The 26,488-nt window shown below is 31.8% G+C and overlaps 1 protein-coding gene across 1 annotated transcript; it reads left to right on the top strand.

Moving 5' to 3' along the window:
* Positions 1–24,385, top strand: LOC143048923 (carbonic anhydrase 7-like). Its single transcript, XM_076222787.1, has 8 exons — positions 1–7; positions 10,542–10,565; positions 11,671–11,835; positions 14,953–15,110; positions 17,285–17,380; positions 19,369–19,435; positions 22,932–23,089; positions 24,148–24,385. The coding sequence occupies exons 1-8, from the start codon at positions 1–3 to the stop codon at positions 24,292–24,294; spliced, it is 822 nt and encodes a 273-aa protein (XP_076078902.1). The 3' UTR covers positions 24,295–24,385.
* The last annotated feature ends 2,103 nt before the right edge of the window (positions 24,386–26,488 follow it).

Genomic DNA, 26,488 nt, shown 5'->3' with positions numbered 1-26,488 from the left:
ATGGCCAGTAATTTGTTTTACGTCTCATTGCATCTGAAATCTGAATTTCAATTTTGTTTACGACATTTTGATCGTTCTAACGGAAATTTTTCAATAAGACTTCTTTGATTTCAAGTTCGTTTTCAATATTAAACTCGCAAACAATGTAATCAAAATTATTATAGTCTTTTTTTAACGACAATATTTTAAAATTATTGGTAGATAAAAAGAATACAAAAACATATGTTACAAATTGATATTTATTGATTGGTATAAATTATAAAAAGGATTTAAGCATCAGACAGATAAGGATTTACACGACAAGCAAAGATGATTGTATATATCTTTTTAGTGTTTCAGCTGTCAGCAGCGAGTGGTGAGTGATTAATTTGTATATTTAAAAAAATATTTTAAATAAACTATTTTAAAACTTTAAAATGCACTACAGGTCATTTGATTAAATAAATCATCTTTTTTCTACTTATTTGAATTTTGTAGACTTAAAATAAAAGAATATATTATTCAATTGAAAACTGCATTCAAAACTTTGCCTTATGAAGTTGGAATCTTATTTAATAATTTTCTTTAAGAAAAAGTCCACGTCCACTTCTTTTAGAGTAAAACTTAGCCATTCCGTTATATAAAACATGTTTAACATTTTTTGTAAAAGTTGAAGTTTCATATGACTTTAAGGATAGGAGGTTCATTCTCCCAGGGGCAAAAGAGGTTATATTGAAAAAAGGCAAATAGTTGGCCCAGCAACAGGCTAAATACATACCCAAAGAGTTGGTGCAAATGTTTTTCAATGTACTTAGAGCGTGGAGACCATAGGTATAAAAAGCAAAGTAAACAAATGGAAGTAGACTTCAAAACAACGTTTTTTTGATATTTTGCATGCTTTTTTTTAAATACTCACAATAAAGAAATTGGACAAAAAGAAGACCGAATTGACGAGAACGAAATTGTCTCGGTAATAATACACAATTTTATATTTACTTTTTAATAATATTTTAAAAAGCCGTTTTTTTTTTTTTTGTGAATTAAGTTTATATGTTAACTGATGACAAATATTGATCATTAGAAATGTTATAAATCATTTTTTGCCAGTTTGATTTCCTTATTACACACTTGTAAAGAAAATTTAGCAAAGAACATAAGTGAAATCTCTATTTTCTTTTATATGGTAAGTGTTAACTCTTACGATTAGTTTTACATTTGACATACATTAAACGTAATGATTATACTGAAACAGATTTAAGACCAGAGAAAATTCGAAAGGTAAACATTGACTTACATATTCAATATACATACGCACATGTTGAATTCTTTCAAACTTATTTCAGTTTTTTTCAAATATCTAAATTTAAAAACAAAAATGTATTTATATTCGCCACATGATACATGTAGTAGGTTAATACATTTTTTAAATAGCATTTTGTAAATTTGGTGAACTACTACTGACTACTGTTTGCTTGGTTCCAAGAACTGATATATTAATCATACTGATGTCCATCTCAACGTAAAACTACTTGAAGTAACTTGTAGCGATTTCCTATGTCCAGTGTCAAATATTTGACATGTATTTAGGACGACAACACGTTTGATAAATCTTGTATGTGCTGTCCACATAGTAGGCAAAAAAAGACACTGAAGAAAAGGATCAATGCTTTGCAGAGTAAGATATATCCTTGAAATACGTGAGACCCCTCCCCACCAATCAAAAAAGAATTTAAGAAAAACTTTTTTGTAAGGTTTCCACGACTTTAGAGAAAGAGATGATGTATGATATCCGATAAAATTACCCGTCCATCGCGTACCAAATAGAGTACTTCGTATGTATATTACGTACACGTTGAGTTGCTCTCTCTGAAAATAGAAGTTCTTTTTTAATTTGTGCTTCTATTAGAATTTACTGTTTAAAAGCAGTCAAACAGTCTCTTTTTCCGAAAAGGTCATTCTAAGAATCTGTTGAAGTCCAGGCAGCAATATTTATATATAAAGACAGTATTCAGTATGATGGCTTTTTTAAAGACCCTTCTTACAAGCATTACTGTTATCCCTTTTCCATACAAATTCCGTAGATTTTGAAAAAAAGAAGATGTGGTAAAATTGCCACTGATACCAAAATGCCACAGAAATTAACAACTATCGGCCACTCACCGTACGGCGTTGAGCAATATACAAAGCCTAAACCGCCTAGTAAAGTACATGTATACTATCTCTTAACTTGGTCCTTAAATTTGCCAGTATAACTACAAGCATTGATTTTTTTATATACATTATAGTCTAGCACATATTTTTTAATATCTGTTTAGTATTCGAACATACTTTCATTGATATAATTTATAATTGAGCTTTCTTTGATACTGTTACATTAAGTTTTTAAAAATCATGTAAACAGAACAAGAAAAATATTAACAGAAAGACAAGTTCATCATATTTAAGTCAGAAACTTTTAACTACAGACACAGGCAAAACCTTTACAGCTTTGTATAATTATGGTATTTTACAACGGCGAATGCTTCCTTTTCTGAAAGAGGGACGAAAGATACCAGAAGGAAAGTCAAACTCATAGATAGAAAATAAACTGACAACGCCATGGCTAAAAATAAAAAGACAAAGAGACAAATAATAGTACAGAAGACACAACATAGAAAACTAAAGACTAAGCAACACGAAACCCACCAGAAACTTAGGATGATCTCAGGTGCTCCGGACGGGTGAACAGATCCTGCTCCACATGTGGCACCCGTCGTGTTGCTTATGTTATTACATTATTTCTTCAAAATGAAGATGAATAATGGTAAAATTCATTTTGATATTATATTTTAACTACATTCCTGAAGCAAAGATTTTTTTTTTCAGAAACAGCAGCATGACTTAAAAGGCAACAGTTAAAACACCAGTTGCTTGTTCTGTCAATTCTTCAGTCCGTATGTTGTTTAAAATTGACTAAATTATTTTGAACAGTATACGTACTTGAATGTCTCATCGACAAATACATTTTCTGTACCCATTAAAAAAATGTTAGCTTCATAACCATGAATCATAATGCTACTTTTAATTTAATTTAGTTAAACGAAATCTTCATATTTATTTATCACAATTGTTTGTTTAATAACATGCATCTCTAGTTAACTTCTTGGCTCAGCTGGGTACAGTTTCCCTCTTTCTCTGAACAAGGATTTTCTGACACATTTTACGTAATTTATTTCAAGATGTTTTTCTTCAGTATAAACTATTTTTTCTTTTACCCTCAACAAATTTAATATTATGCTACAGCAGGTTTATTTACAACAATATATTGATTAATAAATGCAATTTGAAATAAAGCAAAATTAAATACAACTAATGTGCATATAAGGGATTAATCCATCATTTTCTACATATGAAAATGTGTGTACCAAGTCGGGAATATATATGACAGTAGTTATCTATCGAACAATGTGTTTCAGCTTTTAATTTTGCCATTTAATGAATGGCTATTATCTATTTTGAATTTATTGAACCATAAAACTAATTTTTGACTCTTCACATTGAATAATCCGCGAAGCGGATTATGTAAAATGTGAAGAGTCAAAAATTAGTTTTATGGTTCAATAAAATCAAAATAAATTATTGCCATTCATTATAAATAAATTTCTGTAAAAAATAAGTCTCAAAGAACTTTTTATATTATTTATATTAACAATAACAACGTACACACATGGTGGCGTATGAATACACAACGTCAGAGTGGGCGTGTCGCCATCAACATTGACAACATTGAAAATAAAACTATTAATTTTAACCAATCAGAAGACAGTAAATACACCAAATTTATTTATTTGATTATGGACTTTTCGCTGTTAAATTTTCCTCGGAGTTCGGTATTTTTGTTATTTTACTTTTTTTAATTGATGTTTTGAGATTAAAGATTTAACAGGTCTACAAACGTGCACTTAATATTTATGATATTGATTGTTTTTTTTTTTGTTCCAATAGGTTATTGTTCTTGGGACTTATTACATTCTATGTTGAATTTTGTTCAATTTTGAATGTCTTGTTTATCTTTTTGTTGATCTTTAAACGGTAGTAAAAACTTAAAATTCTATTTTGTATTACATAACTAAAGGTGATGTAACACGTTACAAACAAATCTTAGATATCATTTCTACAGCCTTTTTTATTCACGCCTATCGGAGCATTTTTCGCTTAAATTTCTGAAGTTTAGTTTCATGCATAAGTGATACAGAACCACTCAAACATTGATACACTGCTCATCTTTATAAACCACAGAACTATAGTCATGTTTGTGCAACGCCATCTTCTTTCTCTCACTCTTCTGTATGAAAGCTTAGCGGTATCATGATCTGTTATGAATGATCGAGTGTGTATATTGCATATTCTTACAGACAATTTGACGCATATGAATTCCATATTTTGGCGCAATTGTTACCTATCTTAAGTAATATATATTGGACGCAAACGAACATTTGAACAAGTACTACAAACTTTTTTTTAAATTTAATTCCTTATTTTTACTTATTGATGTGATATCAAATTTGAGATTTAAAAAAAAACACATAGTGAACTGGCAAGGGTTCACTGATAATAACTTACTATTAGTTTATGGATGTAATGTATTAAACAAAAAAAAATGGTCTTGACTAACGAATTATTTATAATGCAGAAATATACTAGTCAACAAAAGAAACGATACAAGACTTTTTTTCAAATTAAAGATAAAGTTTTCCGTTCATTGGACCAATATTGAAGGAAGTAATACTTAATCATTATGGAAATATAAATCCGTTTAAAAAAAAATATTTTTTTGCTTTTATGACGTTTTTCGCGATTTTTTTTTTTTTTTTTTTTTACAAAATTTACATAAAACGACAATTTTAAAAACAGAAGTTCCAACTAATGATGCCAACCTCTCATTTAAAGGTAAAGACAGTGTTTGTCATCAATTGTTTTTAAAAATCATACAGTTTCTTCGTTCATTAGTTAAGCAAAGTTCGGCCCCACGAGAAATCGTTAAAATGTATACATTATCAACTGATTTACCATAGACAGTATGTGTAAAGTGATATTCAAAAAGCGGTAACAATCTTACAACTAATCCGAAGGTTACCAAATTTACTGTGTATTGTTTTCATATCTAAAGCAATGATTTGAGACGAAAATAAAAAAAAAAATTTTGCAATTTTTGAGATTTCAAAAAATACTTTTTTTTCCCAAAAATTAAAAAAAAAACAATATTTCAACACATTAGTTACAACATGAACATAACTTGATTAGCATATTGAATATTTTTAAACAAATTTGAAATCTTATTTAGTACTTAGAAAATTATGTGTCGATTTTTTATTCAACTTTCTGCAAAACTAATTTACACCCTATGACCGTTTACACCGAATTTAGATACTTTCCGAAAAGTTTGGATTTTCATTATCACATATGCATACATTGAAAATGAAAGCTTTTTAAAATAGTGTATATCATTTTGTTTTATATGTAACACTTTTTGATAAATTTTATTTCAAAGTCGTGTATCGTTTCTTTTGTTGACTAGTATATATAAAATCGGTTATTCAATCCATTTTGTATGTGAACTGATTTGTATAGGCTTTGCCTGTTGTCCAATCTCTTTGTTTAATAGTACGTTTGGTGTTAGAACAAAAAATACTTTGATTTTTACATCGAGATGACCTTGAGGTCATTCCGATGTATTGCTATCGCCTAAATTTCTATTATGCAAATTAGTTTTGAGTTTTCAACCGATTAATAAAAATTATAGATCCGAAGACATTATCTAGTGCAAAATAGCAATCCTTATCGCTTGTTTCAATGGATACTCCTATACATATTTTTTTTTAAACACAAATTAATAATATGACAATGATTTGTCATTATACCGCAGTCCCGCTAGGCCACGATCGCACTACGATCTGTGAAACAAATGCAAATTTGGATGATCGTAGTACGATCGTGTAGGTCGTAGTAAGGTCGTTTTACGGTCGTGGTGAGGTCTTCAAGATCGTGATGAGCGTGGCCAACTTTGAACATGTTGAAAATAATCGTGGTGCGGTCGTGGCGAAATCAGGTCGTAGTTGAAGCGTAGTGAGAGCGCATTAAGGTCGTAGCAAGATAGAAAAGGTCGCTGTACCATCGTAGCGAGAGCGTATCGAAAGTGTGATTCTATTCAGAGAGAATGTGCTACGATCTCACATCGACGTTAAATATTACGACCTCACTACGACCATCACGTTCTCATCTCGACCCAACTACGCTTCCAATACGACTATACCACGTTTACACCACGCTGTTTAATACCATAGTACGATTCTAGCACGCCCTTGTCGTCCTCATCACGCTCTTCTTACGACTTGACTACGTTCATACTACGGCCATCATTCTCATTGTCATTTTCACATAAAATATGTTAAATCTCTCCAGGTTTTGTTTGTCTGTATGTAATTAAGACCTCTTGTCCATTTTCTCTAACGACTCAACCATGCTTCTCGTTTTTATATAGATTAGACCGTTGGTTTTCCCATTTGAATGGTTTTATACTAGTAATTTTTGGGGCCCTTTATAGCTTGCTGTTCGGTGTGAGCCAAAGCTCCGTGTTGGAGACCGCACCTTTGCCTATAAAAGTTTACTATTATAAATTGTTACTTGGATGTTTTGTTGTCTCATTGTCACTCATACCACATATTCCTTTAATATATATATTAACATATCTGTGTCATCTCTGGTATTGATCACTAAAATATCGTCATTTAGCTTTATGGACCAGCAATATGTTGTAATTTAGGTTGGATTGGTCGGTCCGACATCTCTGTTTGTTCAGGATGCGTTATTATCAGAGCCCCCCCCCCCCCACACACACACAAACACAATTGCCTCTACATCAACCCCTACCACCACGCCCACGTGTTCTAGTAGATTTTGTTGGCATGACTTTATTGTTTCCGCGAAATGGAATTGGAACTGTATTGATATGAAACACGATGTTGACGTTATTGCTGAGAATGTAGTAAGATCGCGGTATTAGCGTAGTATAATCGTGATAAGAACGTGCTATAATCGCAGTAGAAGGGTGGAAAGATTGTGTTGCAATCGGATAACTCTTGGTATGGTCGTACTGAGAACGTGATGAGCGTAGAAAGATCTTTATCAGCGTAGTGAGGTCGTAGAGTAAGCGCGGTGAGAACGTGGTATAATCGTAGCGGGATCGTTGTAGAAGCGTAATGGGGACGTAGCTGCATCGTGAAAGCATGGAAAATTTACATTTTCATGCCGCTCATACCGCGACCTCACCACGATCTGAATTTATTTTAGATCGCGGTGAGCGTGGTGCGATAGTTGACAACAACTACGATAATCAATAAAGACTGAAATCATAGGGACTTGACTACAAGTCAGATATATTGCACGTTAATCGTCTACGTGCATTTAAAAAACGTAATTTTAGTCTTGATATGCACATAGATGATTAAAGAGCTATATATATGACCTGTAGTCAAGTCCCTATGACTGAAATAACAAAATCACACAACATGTAGGCTAAAAATAGGGTAGGCGATATCAAGGGAAAAAGGAAATTGATTTGGAAATACATAACAACTAAAAAAAGATGATCTACATTTAGGTTTATAGATATGACAAATATCTCTTTTTGTTGATCTTGCATTGCTGAAAATTTTCTGTATGCAGTTTCCCTCTGTCTTCTTTCGTTTTTACCCAAAACACAAAAGAGCGTAAATGGCAAAAGTTGCCAATATCCTTAAGGAGTTATTGTCCTTTATAGTCAACTTTTCGTAAAGTTTTGTAATCTTTTACAAAATCTTCTCCACATTTAAAATCTATCGGGGCAAATAGAATTAAAATTAGCCATAAATTTCAATAGGGTATTTTGATTGTAAAATGTATCCGATGACCACGTAGTTCAACCAACAAGGCCACAAACATGATTAGAAATAAAAATAGAATATAGGGGTTTCCTATAAAAGTCTAAGGGAAAATTGGAAACAACACAATTTCACATGATCACAACTTGAAACTAATTAAAATAATGATAAGGGGTCTTCAGTAACTATTGTAAGTCTAAAAAATTATAACCTGCTTTAAATTAAACTACTGTGTCAAATTAAACCAAACTTAATATTAGCCCCAATCATTATTAGGGTATCTACTAGTACATTGTACTAGTTGCATTTCGTAAATACACCATGTACAGTTATCAATTATTGGACAAAACATCGATGAAGGACACCAAACAGACATGTTGATATAAGAATTTGAAAAAAGCCTCGACACAACCCAGCATGAACTACTAGTACTTAAATCTGAATTATACCAGTTAGTGGCTCTAAAGTAAACACCATGTTGGATTGACTCATTCCTATGCTACCGCAAGCAAAGAATCACGATGAGCTCGACAAAATCAACTGCTTCACCGTTGATACTGAAGTACCTGAAGGCACTATACTGTGTCCTCTGTTTAAGTCTATAAAGCAATGATATATGGGATAATCGGATGTTTGGCAAAATCGTAAAATTAAGAATCATTATCGTCATAAAAAAAAGAACAAATTTATACATTACTTCAGCATGATTTAATATAAATTCATAAAGATGTTAATGTTTTTAAATTATTTTCAAAGAAGAATTAAGCAGTATGATATTCAAAACACTATGGACAGATTGATTTTTAGAAACCATAGGACAAGACTACCGCTAGCTTGAAAAGGGCATTGTATCAATCGTATGTGCATGTATTGTTTTGCAGACAGTTTTTTTTAAATCATTTTTATATTTAAGTCTTGAAGAGCATTGCTTTCCCGACGTTAATACCAACTATGTAATTCGGTGTCGGTGAATAAGGCTTTGTTAAACGAATGATTTTGTCAAGCGTAAGGTAAAGATAAATGTATGCAACTTTCTATGTCTAGATTCCAGGTTCCCATATCTGTTGTTATTCATACTTGATTGTCCCATCGGGTTTCTCTAACGCCTTCTTCATTACACTAGGGAAGATAACAGGAAAATCACAAGATACTCTACATCACTTATCCTAATTCAAAGCAATTAAAAAAGAAACAGAGAAAAAAATGATGAAAAGCATTCCCCCAAAGCAGTTAGTTTCTTCACAACCTGTCTAGAATCGATGCGAATGTCAATCATTTAGGCCTTTATAGATTAACTTTTTGTTGGTATGTTACTATCTTATTGATGTTTATTCCACATATCTTTTTCTTTCTTTTTTTTTTCTTTTGGAAAATTAGAAAAGTCAAACGGATTAGTGAATCGCATGAACGACTAACGTTTATGATATTAAGAACATTTAAGTGGAATAACAAATGCATCATTTAATGGAACACTTGTTAGTGGATACCCATTGCAATTAAATTAAATATATAAGTTTGCCATTGTTAAAAAAAAATAGGCTCATCATCTATTATTCATTTCATTTCTTGTAAACATGTGATATAAAAAATACGAAATGACTATGAACAAATATTACCAAAAAGAATAGATGTAAAATTCTTTTTGTTTCCGTATTCCGTTTCCGTTCGGTATTCCGTTCCGTTTTCTGTTTCCACCGTTTAGCAACACCCCTATGCACACATACCGAAAAAAAAATTGTGTTATAACTTGCAGAAGAATATCTCAAGAACGTTTTGCGACACTCCCGACTAGGACCGGTAACTCTGTAATTGTTTTTGCGGGAAAATATAAATGGCTTCTCATATCCAATCTTTTAGAAAAATTTTTTTTTTAAAGAAGAGTATACACCTTGCACTTGCACTGCACTATACTAAATTATTATTAGAATAGTAAGAATAGAATGATATACAAATGGATGAAAATTATATATACATGTAACTGTTATATTAATATAATATATAACAACAAACCAGTGTATACTCTGGGATTATTATTATATTAGTATGATAGTCCCAGGTATACTGATTTGTATCACTACAATATAATAGTTATAACGGTGCGGTTGAATTTCCTGTCATTTATTCATTATCACACGAACTTGTCTCAGAAAAAAAAAATTTGTACATTAACCTCAGTTTCAGGTATAGAGATGTGATTTTTTTCTGTGACATGTGCTTTTGACCATCCACAGAACTTGGGATCATCCTATGTTCAGTACTTCAGTACTTTGATTAATAAATAATGTAAATTCAGATATTAATGTGCGCATTTTGCATTGCGAATCAATATTATTTTTTTGTAAAAATAAGAGGCCTTATAAATGCGATTGCAAAAACATTTTTGTATAAAAACCACTACTGAAACTAGAGATGCGAGTTTTTATTATTGAGAACCTGATACGGTCGCATTGTTCCCATTAATAAAAAAAATCGCGATCTTTTCTGCATTTACAGAGTCAACCCTTGTAGTTTGAATACAACGACAGAAGTATGCTCAATTTTGTTTAATAAAAGTATAATACACAATAATAATTTTTAAATCTACTGGTACTTTACAGAATGATACTAAATATGCCTTGTGTTGCAAGATATTTACAAGTAATGACATTTTGTATGTTTTTTCAGATTGGACATATGAAGGTCTACATGGTAAGTTTTTCCAGTTGGCCAATATGACGGTCAGCATGGTGATATTATAAGGTTGGTGTTATAAGATTAACATGGTGAGATTATAAGGTTGGTCTTGTGACGGTCAACATGGTGAGATTATAAGGTTGGTCCTAATAAGGTCAACATTGCAAGTGTTTCAAATTGGTCATATGAAGGCCTACATGTCTACATGGTAAGTTATTCAAATTGGACAATATGACGGTCAGCATGGTGAAACTATAAGGTTGGTAATATGATGGTCGACATGATGAGTTTATCAGTTTGATATTATGAAGGTCAACATGATGAGATTATAAGGTTGGTCTTATGAAGGTCAACATGGTGAGATTATAAGGTTCCATGGTCTTATGAAGGTCAACACGGTGATTTTATCAGGTAGGTCTTATGAAGGTCAACATGATGAGATTATAAGGTTGGTCTTATGAAGGTCAACACGGTGAGTTTATCAGGTTGGTCTTATGAAGGTCACCATGGTGAGATTATAAGGTTGGTCTTATGAAGGTCAACACGGTGAGTTTATCAGGTTGGTCTTATGAAGGTCACCATGGTGAGATTATAAGATTGGTCTTATGAAGGTCAACATGGTGAGTATATCAATTTATCAGATTTGTGCTTTGAAGGTTATAATGGTGAGTTTTACAGATCGCGCTTCATACAAAATGTACTTCGGTTGACACTTTTAACATTCCCAATAAACTTACAAAGAGAAACATTCAATTATAAGTGCATAATGATGTTCGAATATCAAAACATTCTTCAAGAAATAATTAAATCTGAAATATGTGTAATGAGACTAATATCCACCACAGACTAATATCCACCACAGACTAAGGACGGTGACATCTACTTCTAAATGCACCGTACGGCTTCAACAATAAGCACAATCAAAACCGCATTACAAGCTATAATATAGGCCCGCACATGACAAAATGTGAAATAATTCAATAAAACCAACAAGATTTATTTAAAAAAAAACCGAAAAATAAATATGATAAACAGCCCTGAATTGCAGGCATCTAAGTATATCTTCAAAATACCTTACTTTTATTCGTAAATTACGTAATTTGTTTTTGTAATTTTTCAGGCCTAGGTCATTGGAACAAAGAGTACCCAGACTGTGGCCGACAGCATCAGTCACCAATTGATATACCAAGTAACCCAACCTTGGATCCATCTATTTTTATGAATTTTAATGGATTTGAGAAAACAAAGGAGTTTAGTCTCACTCTGCGGAATAATGGACATACTGGTAGGCATACATAAACAAAATCTAAGTGTTGATGTACTAACAACAATAAATGTTAAAACTATCGTCATTGAATAAACCGTTTTGATTTTTTTTTAAACCGCCACAATATATACAAAGTTGTGAATGAATTCAAATTCGGTGGCGGATTTTAGAGTCCCAGGGGATTTGAGGAGAGGCGTACCCTGTTGAAAGGAAAGTTAACTTTTTTGGCAAAAAAAAAGTCCAAAATTTCTATATATTAATTTTAAGATTAGGACTCTTCCACTTTCGAAAACAATGGATCACCCAACCCTGCAATCTATCATTAACCCCAAATGTTTCCGAATCCCAGTATTTCTATTGTATAATTGTATTTCGTGCACATTTGAAAAAAAAATATTGTTTAAACTAACTGATTGTTTGTAATTTTTGACAGCTACGTGAACATTATCAATGCTCTCCTTTTTGTAACTTTATTGGGGAGTAAAAGCGTTGACCGAATTACATTTTGTATTCTAAAAATGTGCGCACGGTCAACGCTTTTACAACCCTATGAAGTTACAAAAAGAAGCATTCAATACTTATAATTACATTTTTTTTTAGCTAGGATCATGAAAACAAGACTTTTATAAATTTTTAATTTAATTCACCTATGCACTTTATTGTGGGACCTCGTTTTATCATGAATGATAAGTTTTATTGTGTAATGCAATTGCTTAAGGAATAACACGTGATGTGCAGTTAGCCAATCAGAATAACGTATTATAATGAAACATACATCTGATGTAATTATTATGAGATGCTAGCACTTACTGACATATTGGTTATTAATTGAAACAGTCTATGGAAGAAGCGATTCGATAAAAACTTTTCTTATATCAACGAGCGATATTGTCTTATATCAACGAGTTGCATTGTGGGAAATTTCAGACGAATGGTAGCATTTGTACGAAGAAAGGCAGATTTCCCGGCATAAAGTAATGACTCTTTTCTGAAAACAGGGTGACATTTAACACGTCATACGTCTGGTGTATTATTTCCATGAATTATTTTATGTAATAACAAGCAAGGTGTATTTAAACGAGAAAATTGAATTGTTGAATAAATGAGACATAAATGCACGATTTATCATTTGTAGGTGTACACATTCTATAAATATCATGTAGCAAATTCAGTGGAATGCAATTGAGATGAATTCACTTGTTTGCTAAGCCAAAATCACCTATACGTCAAAGATACTGCTATATTTTAAAATATCAATGCGATATTTGTCTTATATCATAGCGATGATTTTTTAATATCAAAAATTTATGAATGCGATACTTTTCTAATATAACTGCTATAGTTTTCTAATATAAAATGAATACGATGACACGTCACAATGCATGTCAAGAAAACTGCAAACATAATTCACAAACTTAGATCACGAACGGTTTAATGTTTTAGGATCAATATCACTAAAATTTCGTAACTGTAACAAAATTAACGCTTACATAAACTTAGTGCAAAATAACAATCCGTATTGCTTGTTATAAATTCATTTCTTCGATGAGTACTAAAAAAAATGCTAAGTACACAAATAAATAAGATGTAAATGTCTTTTGACGTTAGAAATGTGTATATATCTTTTCTATATTTATAAATTTATATCGTTCAGTTTGAGGATCGACTGGAAAGTAGTTATTTATAAGGGGAAATTTTAAAAGATTTATAGATATAAGAAGATGGTGCATGAGTTCAAATGAGACAACTTTCCATCAAAGTAACAACTGTTTAAAGTAAACAATTGTAGATCAAAGTAGGACATTAAACACGGAGCCTTGGCTCACAGCGAACACCACGCTATATAGGAACAAAAACATTACTAGTGTTAAACCATTCAAACAGGAAAACCAACGGTCTAATTTGTATAAAAAAGGAGATTCAAAAGTAAGGGTCAGATTTTGTCGAATCAATCTGAACGAGGACAGTATGATTCATCTTTGTCACAAGCTAGTTTCATTGTTATCAATAAAGAAAGTCGTCCATGCGTGCGTTGCGAGAATATCGGATATATATTATTTCGGTGCGTTCATTATAAGATTTGCTAAATGTTATATATGTGAACAATCATTTTGATACTTAGCTATTTGATTACGACATTGTTTATTAAACCCTTATTTGATTAGTTTTGCTTCCAAAAGCAATCGAGATTTGTAAGATGTTATCAAAAGCAATTTGAATTTAAGCAACGGTCTTAAAACTGCTTATTTACATACAATACTACTAAGAAGTAAAATCACAAAAATACTGAACTTCGAGGAAAATTCAAAACAGAAAGTCCCTTATCAAATGGTAAAATCAAATTATAAAACACACCAAACGAATGGATAACAACTGTCATATTTCTGACTCGGTACTGGCATTTTCAAATTTTGAAAATGGTGCATTGAACCTGGTTTTATAGCGCTTAACCTCTCACGTGTATGACAGTCTCGTCAAATTCTGTCATATTTACAACGATGCGTGAACAAAACAGACATAATAGGTAAAATTGTCAAAATATGGGTACAGCAGTCTAATATTAATACTAATAAGTACTAATATTGATATAACAAAAACACCGCTATAATATTTTAAAAGTATCGCATTGATATAAGAACTAATAGCATTTGCTTATTTATGTATATAAGAAAAACACAGCACTACAAATTTTACACGGACATAAACTTTAGCTTCTAACTAACTTCTGAATGTATATTTAGACTCAATTGTTGTTTATATTTGAACAATAAATTTTAAAGTTAGTATTTTCTTAATTTTTCGTTGCCGAAAACAACATTTTCCGCATGGAATGTCTGCATATTTACAATTAATATTAGACAATATCGGTATATGATATAAGAAAAGTTTTTATCGATACGCTTCTTCCATAGACTGTGAAAGCACATCATCAATATATATATGAAAGTGAAATAAAGAACTTTGCAAGATGCTTTCTCGTTTGTCTATGTGAAGGTTCTGTTTACTTACAAAAGCAAGTCGTCCAGAACAGGTGCACTAAACTATTCTTTTTTTAATTTTAAAGAGACATCATGCCTTATAATTATTGCTTAGAAATATTACTTATTCCAAATTATTATACATTTTCATGTATAGCTGTAGTTAAAGTGGATTCACCAAATCACAGTGTGTTTGTTACGGGAAACCATCTTCGGGGATTTATCTTTAAAACCATGCAGTTCCATTTCCACTGGGGAAAAGATAGTACCTCTGGATCGGAACATTTGGTAAAAGGTCAATCGTTTCCATTGGAGGTTAGTATTTTATAATATACCCATAAACCAGGGTTGAGACATGGAAATAATTTACTTTGTCATTATCTCTTGGTTTTGTTTAATCGAATCTCATATTTCCACTTAGAAGATTTGATTTCATTGATTGGTTTTTAACGCCACTTTCGTCACTACTGTTTTGTTTCGTGGCGTTCAGATTTTATTAATTGTGGAGGGAGCTGGAGTGCCAAGAGAGAACAACAGGCTTTCGGTAAAAAAAAACACCTGACACTCCTACGTAGTCAATCGATTAGTGTCGAGCGTACTTGCCACGTGCGAGATTCGTACTCACAATCCCAGTGTTTCCTACTTATACCACAATGGAAATGGGGAATGTGCCAAAGAGACAATAACCCGACCATAGAAAAAAACAACAGCAGAAGGTCACCAACAGGTCTTCAATGTAGCGAGAAATTCCCGCACCCGGAGGCGTCCTTCAGCTGGCCCCTAAACAAATATATACTAGTTCAGTGATAATGAACGCCATACTAATTTCCAAATTGTACACAAGAAACTAAAATTAAAATAATACAAGACTAACAAAGGCCAGAGGCTCCTGACTTGGGACAGGCACAAAAATGCGGCGGGGTTAAACATGTTTGTGAGATCTCAACCCTCCCCCTATACCTAAGAACACTACACTTCAATGATCGTAGAGCAAAGTTTTTTTATAATACTGAAATGCCGTATTATGAATAGTCGCCAAACACCAATATTATTTGCGTATATGGCTATTCTTTTGGGGTAACTTTAGGACATATTTAGCTCGTAACGTTGCTACGTATTTATACATCTCTGGTTTTTACATGTTTCGGTTTTGGCGTTCCTGATAGAAGTAAATCACGGATACACACGAAAGGAGTAGGTTCGGTAAAATGGCTACCTGTTTAAGCCTACTAGCAATTAAGAATTTATTGACCAATATCACAAGAAATTATAGCTAATACAATGACTAGATAGGAAATAAGCCATTTTGTCGAAATTTATGTTCCTTCGTTTTATGATGACGTCCCAAGTCGTACTCATATTGATTTTCCATGATAAATCAATTAAAACGGCTAAATGAGTAGGTTCAGTAAGACCCCTTTTTGGCCCTAAAATATAGTATTTTTACAAAATTGTTAAAATGTACACTTTTAGTTATTTATTGGAAAGTAGAATGCTTCTGCTACATAAATATGGGCTGTTTTTGACAATGCAATGCCGCACATATCGGGTACTAGCATCATTAAGTCATGCTAAATCACTGAAATCTTTACAATTTTAGAATTTTTGTTTAATTTTTGACGGTTTCCGTCTTAAATAAAAGTGGCCGCTTTTGTGTCCATTCTTAATATTGAAATGTTAGTTGTATTTAATGATAATACATAACATATATAAATGTTGAGGATGAACACGGATGCGGCCACTTTCATTTTTGACGAAAACCAACTGAAAAGTGACATTTTTTGGCATGTTTGATAAATTTTTCATATTTAAGCTTGAATCGGAGAGTAACTCAGTTAAAATCTTTTACATAAACTAATTGAATCAACTGAAATAGACACTTAAGTGTTGAAAAAGTGTCCAAAATCTTTCGTCAGATGAACCTGAAATTTGAGGCCAAAATCGGCCCTTACCAAAGATTATTGGACAGAAAACATGGAGCGCATACGTCGAAAACAAAGATCTTTTTAAAAAATGTGTGTGAAGATATTTCACGTCTTAATTGTATATTTAGTTTGTCGACGCCTGCGCTCTGTGTTTCCTGGTCCTAAATATGGTTGAAATTGAGCCAATTTTAACAAAATCTCATATTTTGACCTTTTTGGGATGTAAAAATCAACGTTAGAATTAAACTTTTACAATTAGGTCTATTTAACTTCTTACACGTCTTTAAGTCATCTTGAAACACATTATAATCGGGGCCAAATATTGCCCTTACCGAACTTACTCCTTTGTTGAATGGTATTTCCGTGAACAGTCTACGTGGCAGTTTATTAGTCTACCAAATACAATCTGAATACATTCAACGTTATAGGAGGATCACTTAAAGTAAAAAGTACTTTCCATATACCGTATTTATAAGGTAGAAAACACCAATAAAACGATGGCGGATACTAATTTTCTGGAGCACTGCAAAACATTAGTATTGAAGATTTGTTTTATGTTAACAGATGCATATTGTGAACTACAATTACCTGGCCTACAAATCAATACAGGAAGCAATGAAACACAGCGATGGATTGGCTGTCATCGCCATTCTCTTTGAGGTGGGTTATCTTTTTTTTATATATATGTTATTTCTCCACAACTCTATAAACTCAGGGTTTAATTTCCGATAACTACCAATACTCTAAGTTTCGTTAGTTGAATGTAGAAATAATGATAACAATATGTTAAAAGTGTTCTTTTTATTTTTAGCTTAATAATTATTTTGTGTTAAAAATGCTAGACACTTTATTTTTACCTTGAGTTGTCTCCCCTTAATCGATTTAAAAGATTTGAACATCAACAAACTACTTTAAAACATGGTGTAATGTTAATTGCTATCAAATTAATAAATGAAAAGGAAACCAATACTACTTAAACATTATGGATAGTTCAATAGACCACGTAAACTATTAGTGTACTTGGTACTATTGCATAAATAGCAAAAAATGATGTCCTGCCAATTAAAAAAATCGACACTCGTGAAATGTAAATTGGCGTGTATTTGTGCAAAATAAATCTGATGAGATACATATAGTACGAATCAAAGAAGATGGTTCAGACAGAAAGCCAGGCTTCCGCGGTTTTAGTATAAAGAAAAGATTTTTTTATTTGAAATGTGTTTTTTTCAATGTCTTCTGAAACTTATATATAATCAGACTAAATGGTGTTATACTTCTGGACTTATTTGATAGCAATTTAGCAATGCTTTCATTTGAATACTACTTAAAATGTAGCATACAGAAATCACTAATATATCGATCGCGGAGGAAACACACAAAAATTAACTGGAACCCCGTCTCTCACGCTGTATAGATCAAACTAGCAGAAGAATCCATATATCTAGTGTATGAAGCTAAAGCTCGATCGTATACTTTTACGCATATAGTGACACTCCAAGCAACATTAAAAAGGGCATGTATTAAAGAGCAATGTTTTATAAATTACGACGGGGCATATCATAAGAATATGGACCAAACATAGCTGAACACTATCTCAACATTTTCACATTAACTTTTATACAGTTACATTTAGACCATAACTTTTTTTTCGTACATGTAGCACATCGTGTGAAATTTTGAAATGGTATGTTCTTAAATTTATACTTAATTGAGTTAATAACATTGTGCGTTGTTCAAAGATAAAGAAAATTACGTACTGCATTTATGAATTTTATACAAGCATTTGAAACACCAATGGCATTGTACCGTGCACTGGCATTCACATTGCTACTACCGAACAATTTACAGTTTAAGTGACCACATCTATACTTTAGTTAACCCTTATAATTAAAGGTTGCAGTCAGATGAAAGTTTTCGAGTTACACCGACCGAGAAATAATTATATTTGCTTACTAAGTTAACGACCACTGGAAACATGATTTGCATATTCAAGACGATCTGTTATAAGTAAAATATGTCATTTAACTTTTAAAATGTTTTGAGTTGTCCTCCTTTAATCACATAGCTGCATTATTTCACGATTTTTAAATTAAAAATCTTGTACATCATTAAAAGTGAGTTAATAAATTGTTGGCGTTCTGCACGAAAAAGAGGTTGGTAAATCCCTGTATTTCCTCACATTGTCAAAATCTAAAAGTTGCCAAATACCACTGTTTTATCATAAACTTAGATTTTTTAAAAACAATTTCATGTTATATCAATATATTGCAATCTAAAGTATTTTAATGCATAATTGCAAATTTTGTATGTTTTTTGTCAAATTTTGTCAAAGACATAGCTAACCAAAATGAACTTAACGTTGCTTCCAACACTTATTTTGGATTTGAAAAATAAGGTTCATTTTATACACTTTTGGGTAAAATACTCAAAATTTCAAGGAACATGTTAAAATGTTTAATGATATGTGTCCAACATTATAGTGTCGTGGATACATGAGGGAGGTTGTACTAGAATCAAAGTCGTACTTTTATTTTGGAAAGTAACAAAACAATGAAATACCAATATGAGGTACATAAGATACTTTTTAATTAATTTTGATATGAAAATGATGTACATATTAATGATATTTATAATTTTGACAATTGCAGACTACAGCTGAAGACAACGAAGACTTGAAACCTCTAATTGAAGGTTTAGAAAAAGTAAAATCCAAAAGTATGTATAATTCAATTAAAAAAAACACAATAAAAATGAACTGAACTACTGCGTTTCGAACTTGTGTTATTGTCATCGCGTCCGAAATTTCCTTTTAGGATAGAAAATTTTCTTGCAGGTCATACTCTATAACCATAATAACATCTACAGGCATTTTATTTGTAATTATTTTTCGCCTCTCTTACACTAGGTATAAAGATATTGACAGACACAATGTGTACTCATCTTATATCTAGCATACATCATAAGAGAAAACGAACGATCTCATAGTCAGCTATACAGGACCGCGAAATGACAAAATTAATGTAAACCAATTCAAATGAGAAAACCTACGGTCTTATTTGTGTACAAAACAAAATAACAGAAAAATATTTAACACAGCAACAAACAACAACCACAGAATTTCAGGCTCCTATCTTAGGACAGGCACATACAAATGGAATATGGCGGCGTTAAGCATATTAGCGGAACCTAACCGTCCCAATAACCTGGGACAGTGGTGTAACAGTACAACATAAGAACGAACTATACAAATCTGTTGAAAAACTCCTCAGATGGATATAAGTAGAAATACATCTAACAAAAACACAGACTGGATGTAGTTGGTTACTTGTGCATCCCAACAACAACAAAAAAAACACCAAATACAGATCTGAAAGTACTTACAATTACTGGCAGCTCACAGCCACTAACAACTAATAAAAAAAACATGCATCTAAGACTAAATTAGCAATCAGTACTCATCCAATCCAATCTGTTTATTGTAAAGATGTCATAAGCATTCAGAGAAAAACATGAATAAAAATCTAAAATAATTGTGGCTGACGCCTGTCAGATATGAGATGATTTAATCCAATACTTAAAACAAGATGTCATTAATGTAATGGGATAATCTGCATGCATTATGCTTTCACATAACTTTAGTTGAAATTGCTGAAAGATCCTTAACCTAAACTATTTAAATCTATTTTATTGCATAAAGATGTTTTGGTGTAAATGACATACTGACGGCATCACAGTGTGTATCTCTACTTATGGTAAGAAAAAAACGAAATACTATCCGAAAGTTTATTGAAAACTATTAGGATACAATTACAGGAATGCAGTTTAAAAAAAAAAGCCTGTTTTAATTATCATGATATGGATACAAACGGGAATGTTTTCAGATATCAAAGTCATGTTTTAGCAAAGTTACCTTTATTGCACATTCATTAAATCTGTTTTCCGTGACTCAAAATCATAAATTGATTGAATATCAAGTTTTATAGTTTCTTTTCTTCTGTTTTGTTACATCACAGAGTAAGTTTCACATGCCTTAAAATCAACATATTATCTAGAACTACATGTAACAAAATCAATGCCAATTTCTTGTATTTTTGATACTAATTGCATTTTAGACAATGATACCCTGCATACCTTATTATATCGGATTACTTTTATATTCTTATATTAATTAGAGTAAAGAGATAATATGGATCGTTATTTATTACTTATGTGTTATCAATCTCGATCATGACGAGACCTTGGATACATAGGTGATGCAATGTAACCTACATATTATCACCTTCGGTGTTTTAGATGATGTGTTGTGTCCAAATATCTCTTCTCGTTCTTATGAATTTGACACCCTAATAAATCAGACCTTTATTTAACAGCTTACACGATATATAAACATGTCATCGGTATTGCCTTACATAGTATACCCTGTATTGTATCTTTAGTAGTGCCCAGTAATCAGCACTTCTGTGTTGACTTGAGTTATCATTAATATGTTCATAATTATAAATTAACTGTTAACAAAACTTAATTTTTCAAAAACTAAGGCTTTTTCTATATCAGGAATAGATTATCTTAGCTGTATTTGGCAAAACTTTTAGGAATTTTGTCCTCAATGCTCTTCAACTTCGTAATTTATTTGACCTTTTTAACATTTTTTTATTCGAGTGTCACTGATGAGTCTCTTGTAGACGAAACGCGGGTCTGGCGTAAATATAAAATTTCAATCCTGGTATCTTTGATGAGTTATAACCCACCCCAACTGAAAAATGGTATTTTTCCCGTATATTTTCCGACTTTAAAACGACCTTGAGAGGTAAACATTGACAAGACTGAGTTTATTTGTCATTCAAGTATTACCCTATAGTTACAGCAGTCCATTCATGCTAACTGGGAGTATATTGGACTTGAGTGTCTTACTGAGGAATTATTATTGTCAAGTCAGGTCTGCCTAAATTTATCGTTTTTACGGATTTTTGACAAAACGGTGACCTAGATTTCACAAACTAGATTCCTAATGGCCATAATATACCTCTTTGTGTTCCTGTACTACCTATGCATGCATGTATGAAAATAGTTAATACCTACAGTCACTTCCAGTTACGTAGTGGCCATCAAAAGATGCCAACCCTACCTGATTTTGGCTACTTTTCACGTTTTTCCGATTTTGAACTCTTAAACGGCTTTCAAAGTGCTTTATTTCATGAGCAGACATCTGAGATGAGTTTATGGACCATAAACTGCTTGGTTAAAGTCCCTGCTATCATGACAGTTCAGCTGGGGCAGTTAAACAAAAGTATGGAGGGGCATACGGGCCATCAAAGAATTGTTGTCGCCATCACGCCTACAGGCGGGATTGCGGTTAAAGGGTTAAAGAAAATGACTTAAATGTTATTAGTATTTGTTTTGTGAACTTTTTTCTTAAATTTTAATGAAGGAAATCGAAAAACTCATTTTGGTTTTGCATCTGAAGGTTTTGCATATGACCACATTTAAGATTCTGTCCATATTTTTGTAACATTTGTATTTGTTATTATTGTATCACACACAGTATCGATATTTTCCCTCTAAACCATGTCAAACATTTTCCCTTTTGAATTATTTCTTGTAACTGTATCGGATGACTTTACATTATAATTTGCAACGTGAAAATACATTGCAAAATATCTAACCTATATATATAATTTACTGTGTGCTTATTGCTGTTTAACTAACTTCCAGTGATAAGCATTTCACCCATACTCAGAACTAGAACAAATAAACAACACATCTAATATCTAAGTTCTACAAAGCGACGCGACCAAGATTAAGATTAAGTTCAACTTCCACTATAGAATGAGGGTGTGTTGAATAAGGACAGAATTCTTTCTTGCATAAAGTGACGTATGAACTCCTCAAAGATTTGGTTCTTTTTGTACGGAAATCGTTGCACTTCACATTCGCAAATTATCGTATTGAACGTCCCTATTATAACCGGACATCGGTACGTATTTATGCATTCTTCTCGGTTAAAAAAGTCCCTTTTTAGAATGGGTTTTACTGACGGATCGAAAAAGTTCAAATGATCATATTTCTATATATCAGTCAACCCTTGGAATTCGTATTACACATAAAGTATTGACACTGGTTGAACCAAAAAATTCCTTTAAAAAAAATCATTTAGAAAAATTCACTCTTCAGAATTTTATTTTAAAATTCATAAATTTGATTTTTTTTTCAGATTCTGAAAGCAGTATCGATTCGTTGTCACTCTCAAAACTTCTACCTAACAACACCCGCTGTTTTTATAGATATGATGGGAGTCTCACCACACCTGGTTGTTTCGAAAGTGTAACATGGACAATTTTGTCACAACCGCAAACAATTTCAGAGAGACAGGTGGGTGTTAACAATCTAAATAGTTATATACAATATTAGGTCAATGTCAGGAAAATATAAACCTTTTGTATGAGGCTGAGAAAATGAACCGAACCCCTTTCCCAGTTTTGCGACGAGTAAAAAAATATTTATATTTTTCTTACATTGACCTAATATTGCTTTTATACTACAATTTAGCTTAATAAATTAATAGCTTTTTAAATCGTAACACAAATGTCAAACTAATTTTCATCCCTTAATTGGAACCCTGATTGTTTAGAAAGTCTTCCATGATGAAATTGACATTATACAAAATATAGCTATGTTACTATATTAGGAAATATACACGTCGATTAGTTGCAGAATAAAAAAACTTTATAGGGTATTGTGCAATTAAGATGTACGATTTTTATGTACAAATTAAAAGTTAAAAAATTTTAACATATTATTAGTTTTTATGAATTTTTATAATTGAAAGGGATGTATTAATGTCCTGTACCAAGTCAGGAATATGGCCATTGGTTATATTATAGTTCGTTTCTGTGTGTGTTACATTTTAACGTTGTGTTTCCGTTGTGTCGTTTGTTTTCTCTTATTTTTGAGTGTGAATTCACATTACTATAAGACGTGTCACGGTACTTATCTATCCCGAATTCATGTAATTGGTTTTGATGTTATATTTGTTATTCTCATAGGATTTTGTCTAATGCTTAGTCCGTTTCTGTGTGTGTGTTACATTTTAATGTTGTGTCGTTGTTCTCCTCTTATATTTAATGCGTTTCTCTCAGTTTTAGTTTGTTACCCCGATTTTGTTTTTTGTCCATGGATTTTGAACAGCGGTATACTACTGTTGCCTTTATTTATTTCTACACACATTTGGGGAAAAATAATCAGCGCTTTTGGTTGCTGTTGTTTTTTTTTTTATCTAAAAGTCCCAGCGAGGATTTTTTGTTTGTTTTTTAGGGGTAAATTTTTATTATAAGTCAACGTTTTTAATCTGCCTTGGTGTTGCTTTATTAAAAAACAAGGTTAAAGTAAAAACTAGGTGAGCTAGATATATAAATTTATATCTTTTTCAGCTGAACAAATTCAGAGCCCTTTGTGATGATAATGGGAACCATCTCATCAAGTTCAACAATCGCCCTACTCAGGGTCTTCATGGAAGAAAGGTATACACCACATGTAAAGACCAAGAGCCGAATCGTCTTTTGAGTAACAACTTTTAGACTGTGGCTTAAATGAAGCATCTCAAATTGAACGTATTAATTACAATACTTCAATAGATTGATAATAAATATTGATAGTGAAGCAGCTGAATTAAATAGTGCGTGTTTTTTATGATTTTATAGGCCATAAAACATACTATTTTTAACATTAAGTATCTACTAAAAAGACTATGTTACAGTACAAGGTTATTATTATTTGTTTGATTCTTTTGTTATAAAATAGTTTACAATCCTGTAATGAAACAGCATGATTTGCGATGACTAGAAGGGTGACCATATTCAGGTCACGGAGGCTAAAAATTGTGACCCTATAAATATACAACTTCTCATGTTTCTAATGAATATTCAGGGCCTGACCTTGAAAATCGGACCACCGACTTTAATACTGTGGAATCATTAATATTCGTTGGCTACCAACTTTCGTGGATTTCGTGGGTACAGGAGAACCATGAATTAATATATTCAACGAATAACAAATTTTCTTAAGAAATAAATGCATATTTTGGCAAAACCACGAAATTAAATATCCAGGAATATGCAAGTTTTCCTGAAACCATGAAAATTTGTACCCACGAAAATAAATGAATCCACAGTAACATTTCTTCATGAATTTACTGATTGGATTTTATTTGAATTCACAAAAAACAATTTCATGCGTTCCAAAGAAATTAAATGCAGGAAATGGCTTCGGATAAGATATAGTACCTACTATATAACTAATGATTCAAAATGTACTAAAATAGCAATTACAAGAAAAACCTTCAAATGAATAAGTTATTACTACATAATTTTTGCAGAAGATATCAAACTTTTTATAAATCACAGTCTCAATATTGGGCCTAAGGAACTTTCAATGCAAAATTGCAATATTGAATCTCTCTTAGATCCGAAGTCACGTCAATGACTTCTTATATGGGCATATGGTTCTTTAAAAAATGACCGGACCGAAACTTTCTGATCAAATCTAAAATGGGTCATACTTCATAATGTTTATCTCTTTTAAATCTAAAATCAATTAATTTTCATATAAATAAATATTAAATCATTTACATTTCTATATTAAATTTATCAAATCGTTCACATTTCTATATTAAATATATTAAAACATTTACATTTCTATGTATACATTTTATAAAACTTTAAAGCAGCTATTAGATATAAAAAAACTACTAAAAATTGAAATAGATTTAATATACTTTAGTATATAAGGTCGGCTATTACACTATATGATCTATTGTATAACTTGAGACTTTCTCAGGAGATGTCTGGTATGGAAATTTTAATTGATGACGCGCATTCAGTTGTTATCTTGATCGTACTTGTTTTACTTCAGTTCTCGAATCCGGGTCGTTTAATATAATGACTTGACATAAAAATTGTTAGTATTTTGCTTTTCAGCAAAATTAAATATATCCATTGGCCCTATTCACATGTTAAGGTTAAATGGATTTTTGCCACCGCGAATTTTGTCCTCCAAACTGGACAACTCGCTCGAGTTGAAACATTTGCTAAAGACTGTTTAAAAAATGAATAGAAAAAAACAATTTGCAAGACAAAATCTGCATAAAAGTCAAGTTGGCCGAAATCGTCAATCGACTTTTTGTTCGAGTAATTACCCTTTAATGAGTTTTACTTATATTTAGCGTATTTTCAAATCTATAATTCACACATAAAAACTTAAAATAGAAAAAACAAGACTTATAAAATTGTCTTGTAGAGATGAAACTCAGGATGGGCACGGTTCTTATTTAGTTGAAATATATAAAAGGTATATATATTTTTAGACAGCTATAAAAACTGAAAAAAAGGCAACGAATTAATATACAATGAATAGGGATTTTGAATTGGTGGTGGGATACTTGTAATAAGTAATAACATTCCTAACCTAAAACAATTCAGGTCCGTATTTTAACACCTGTAATACTCTGCAGTTAATGTGACATTAAACTAGTTGAAGACAGATGTGCAAACATACCTTTCCAAAAGAGGGACGAAAAGAGACAAAAGATACCAAAAAAACATCCAAAATCATTAGTCGAAAACGAATTGACAATTAAGACAATTACATTGCAAATAACGAAGAGATAAACAACAGTACACACAAAACACGACATAGACAAATGTTGGCGTCCGACAAATTTATGTAGAGATGATTTCAACTTAACTACTCGAAACTCTTGGTTCAATACATTCC

This window comes from Mytilus galloprovincialis, chromosome 1, assembly GCF_965363235.1.
Source record: "Mytilus galloprovincialis chromosome 1, xbMytGall1.hap1.1, whole genome shotgun sequence".
NCBI lineage: Eukaryota > Metazoa > Mollusca > Bivalvia > Mytilida > Mytilidae > Mytilus > Mytilus galloprovincialis.
Note: the sequence above shows the minus strand (reverse complement) of the source record. Positions and strands in the feature narration are given on the sequence as shown.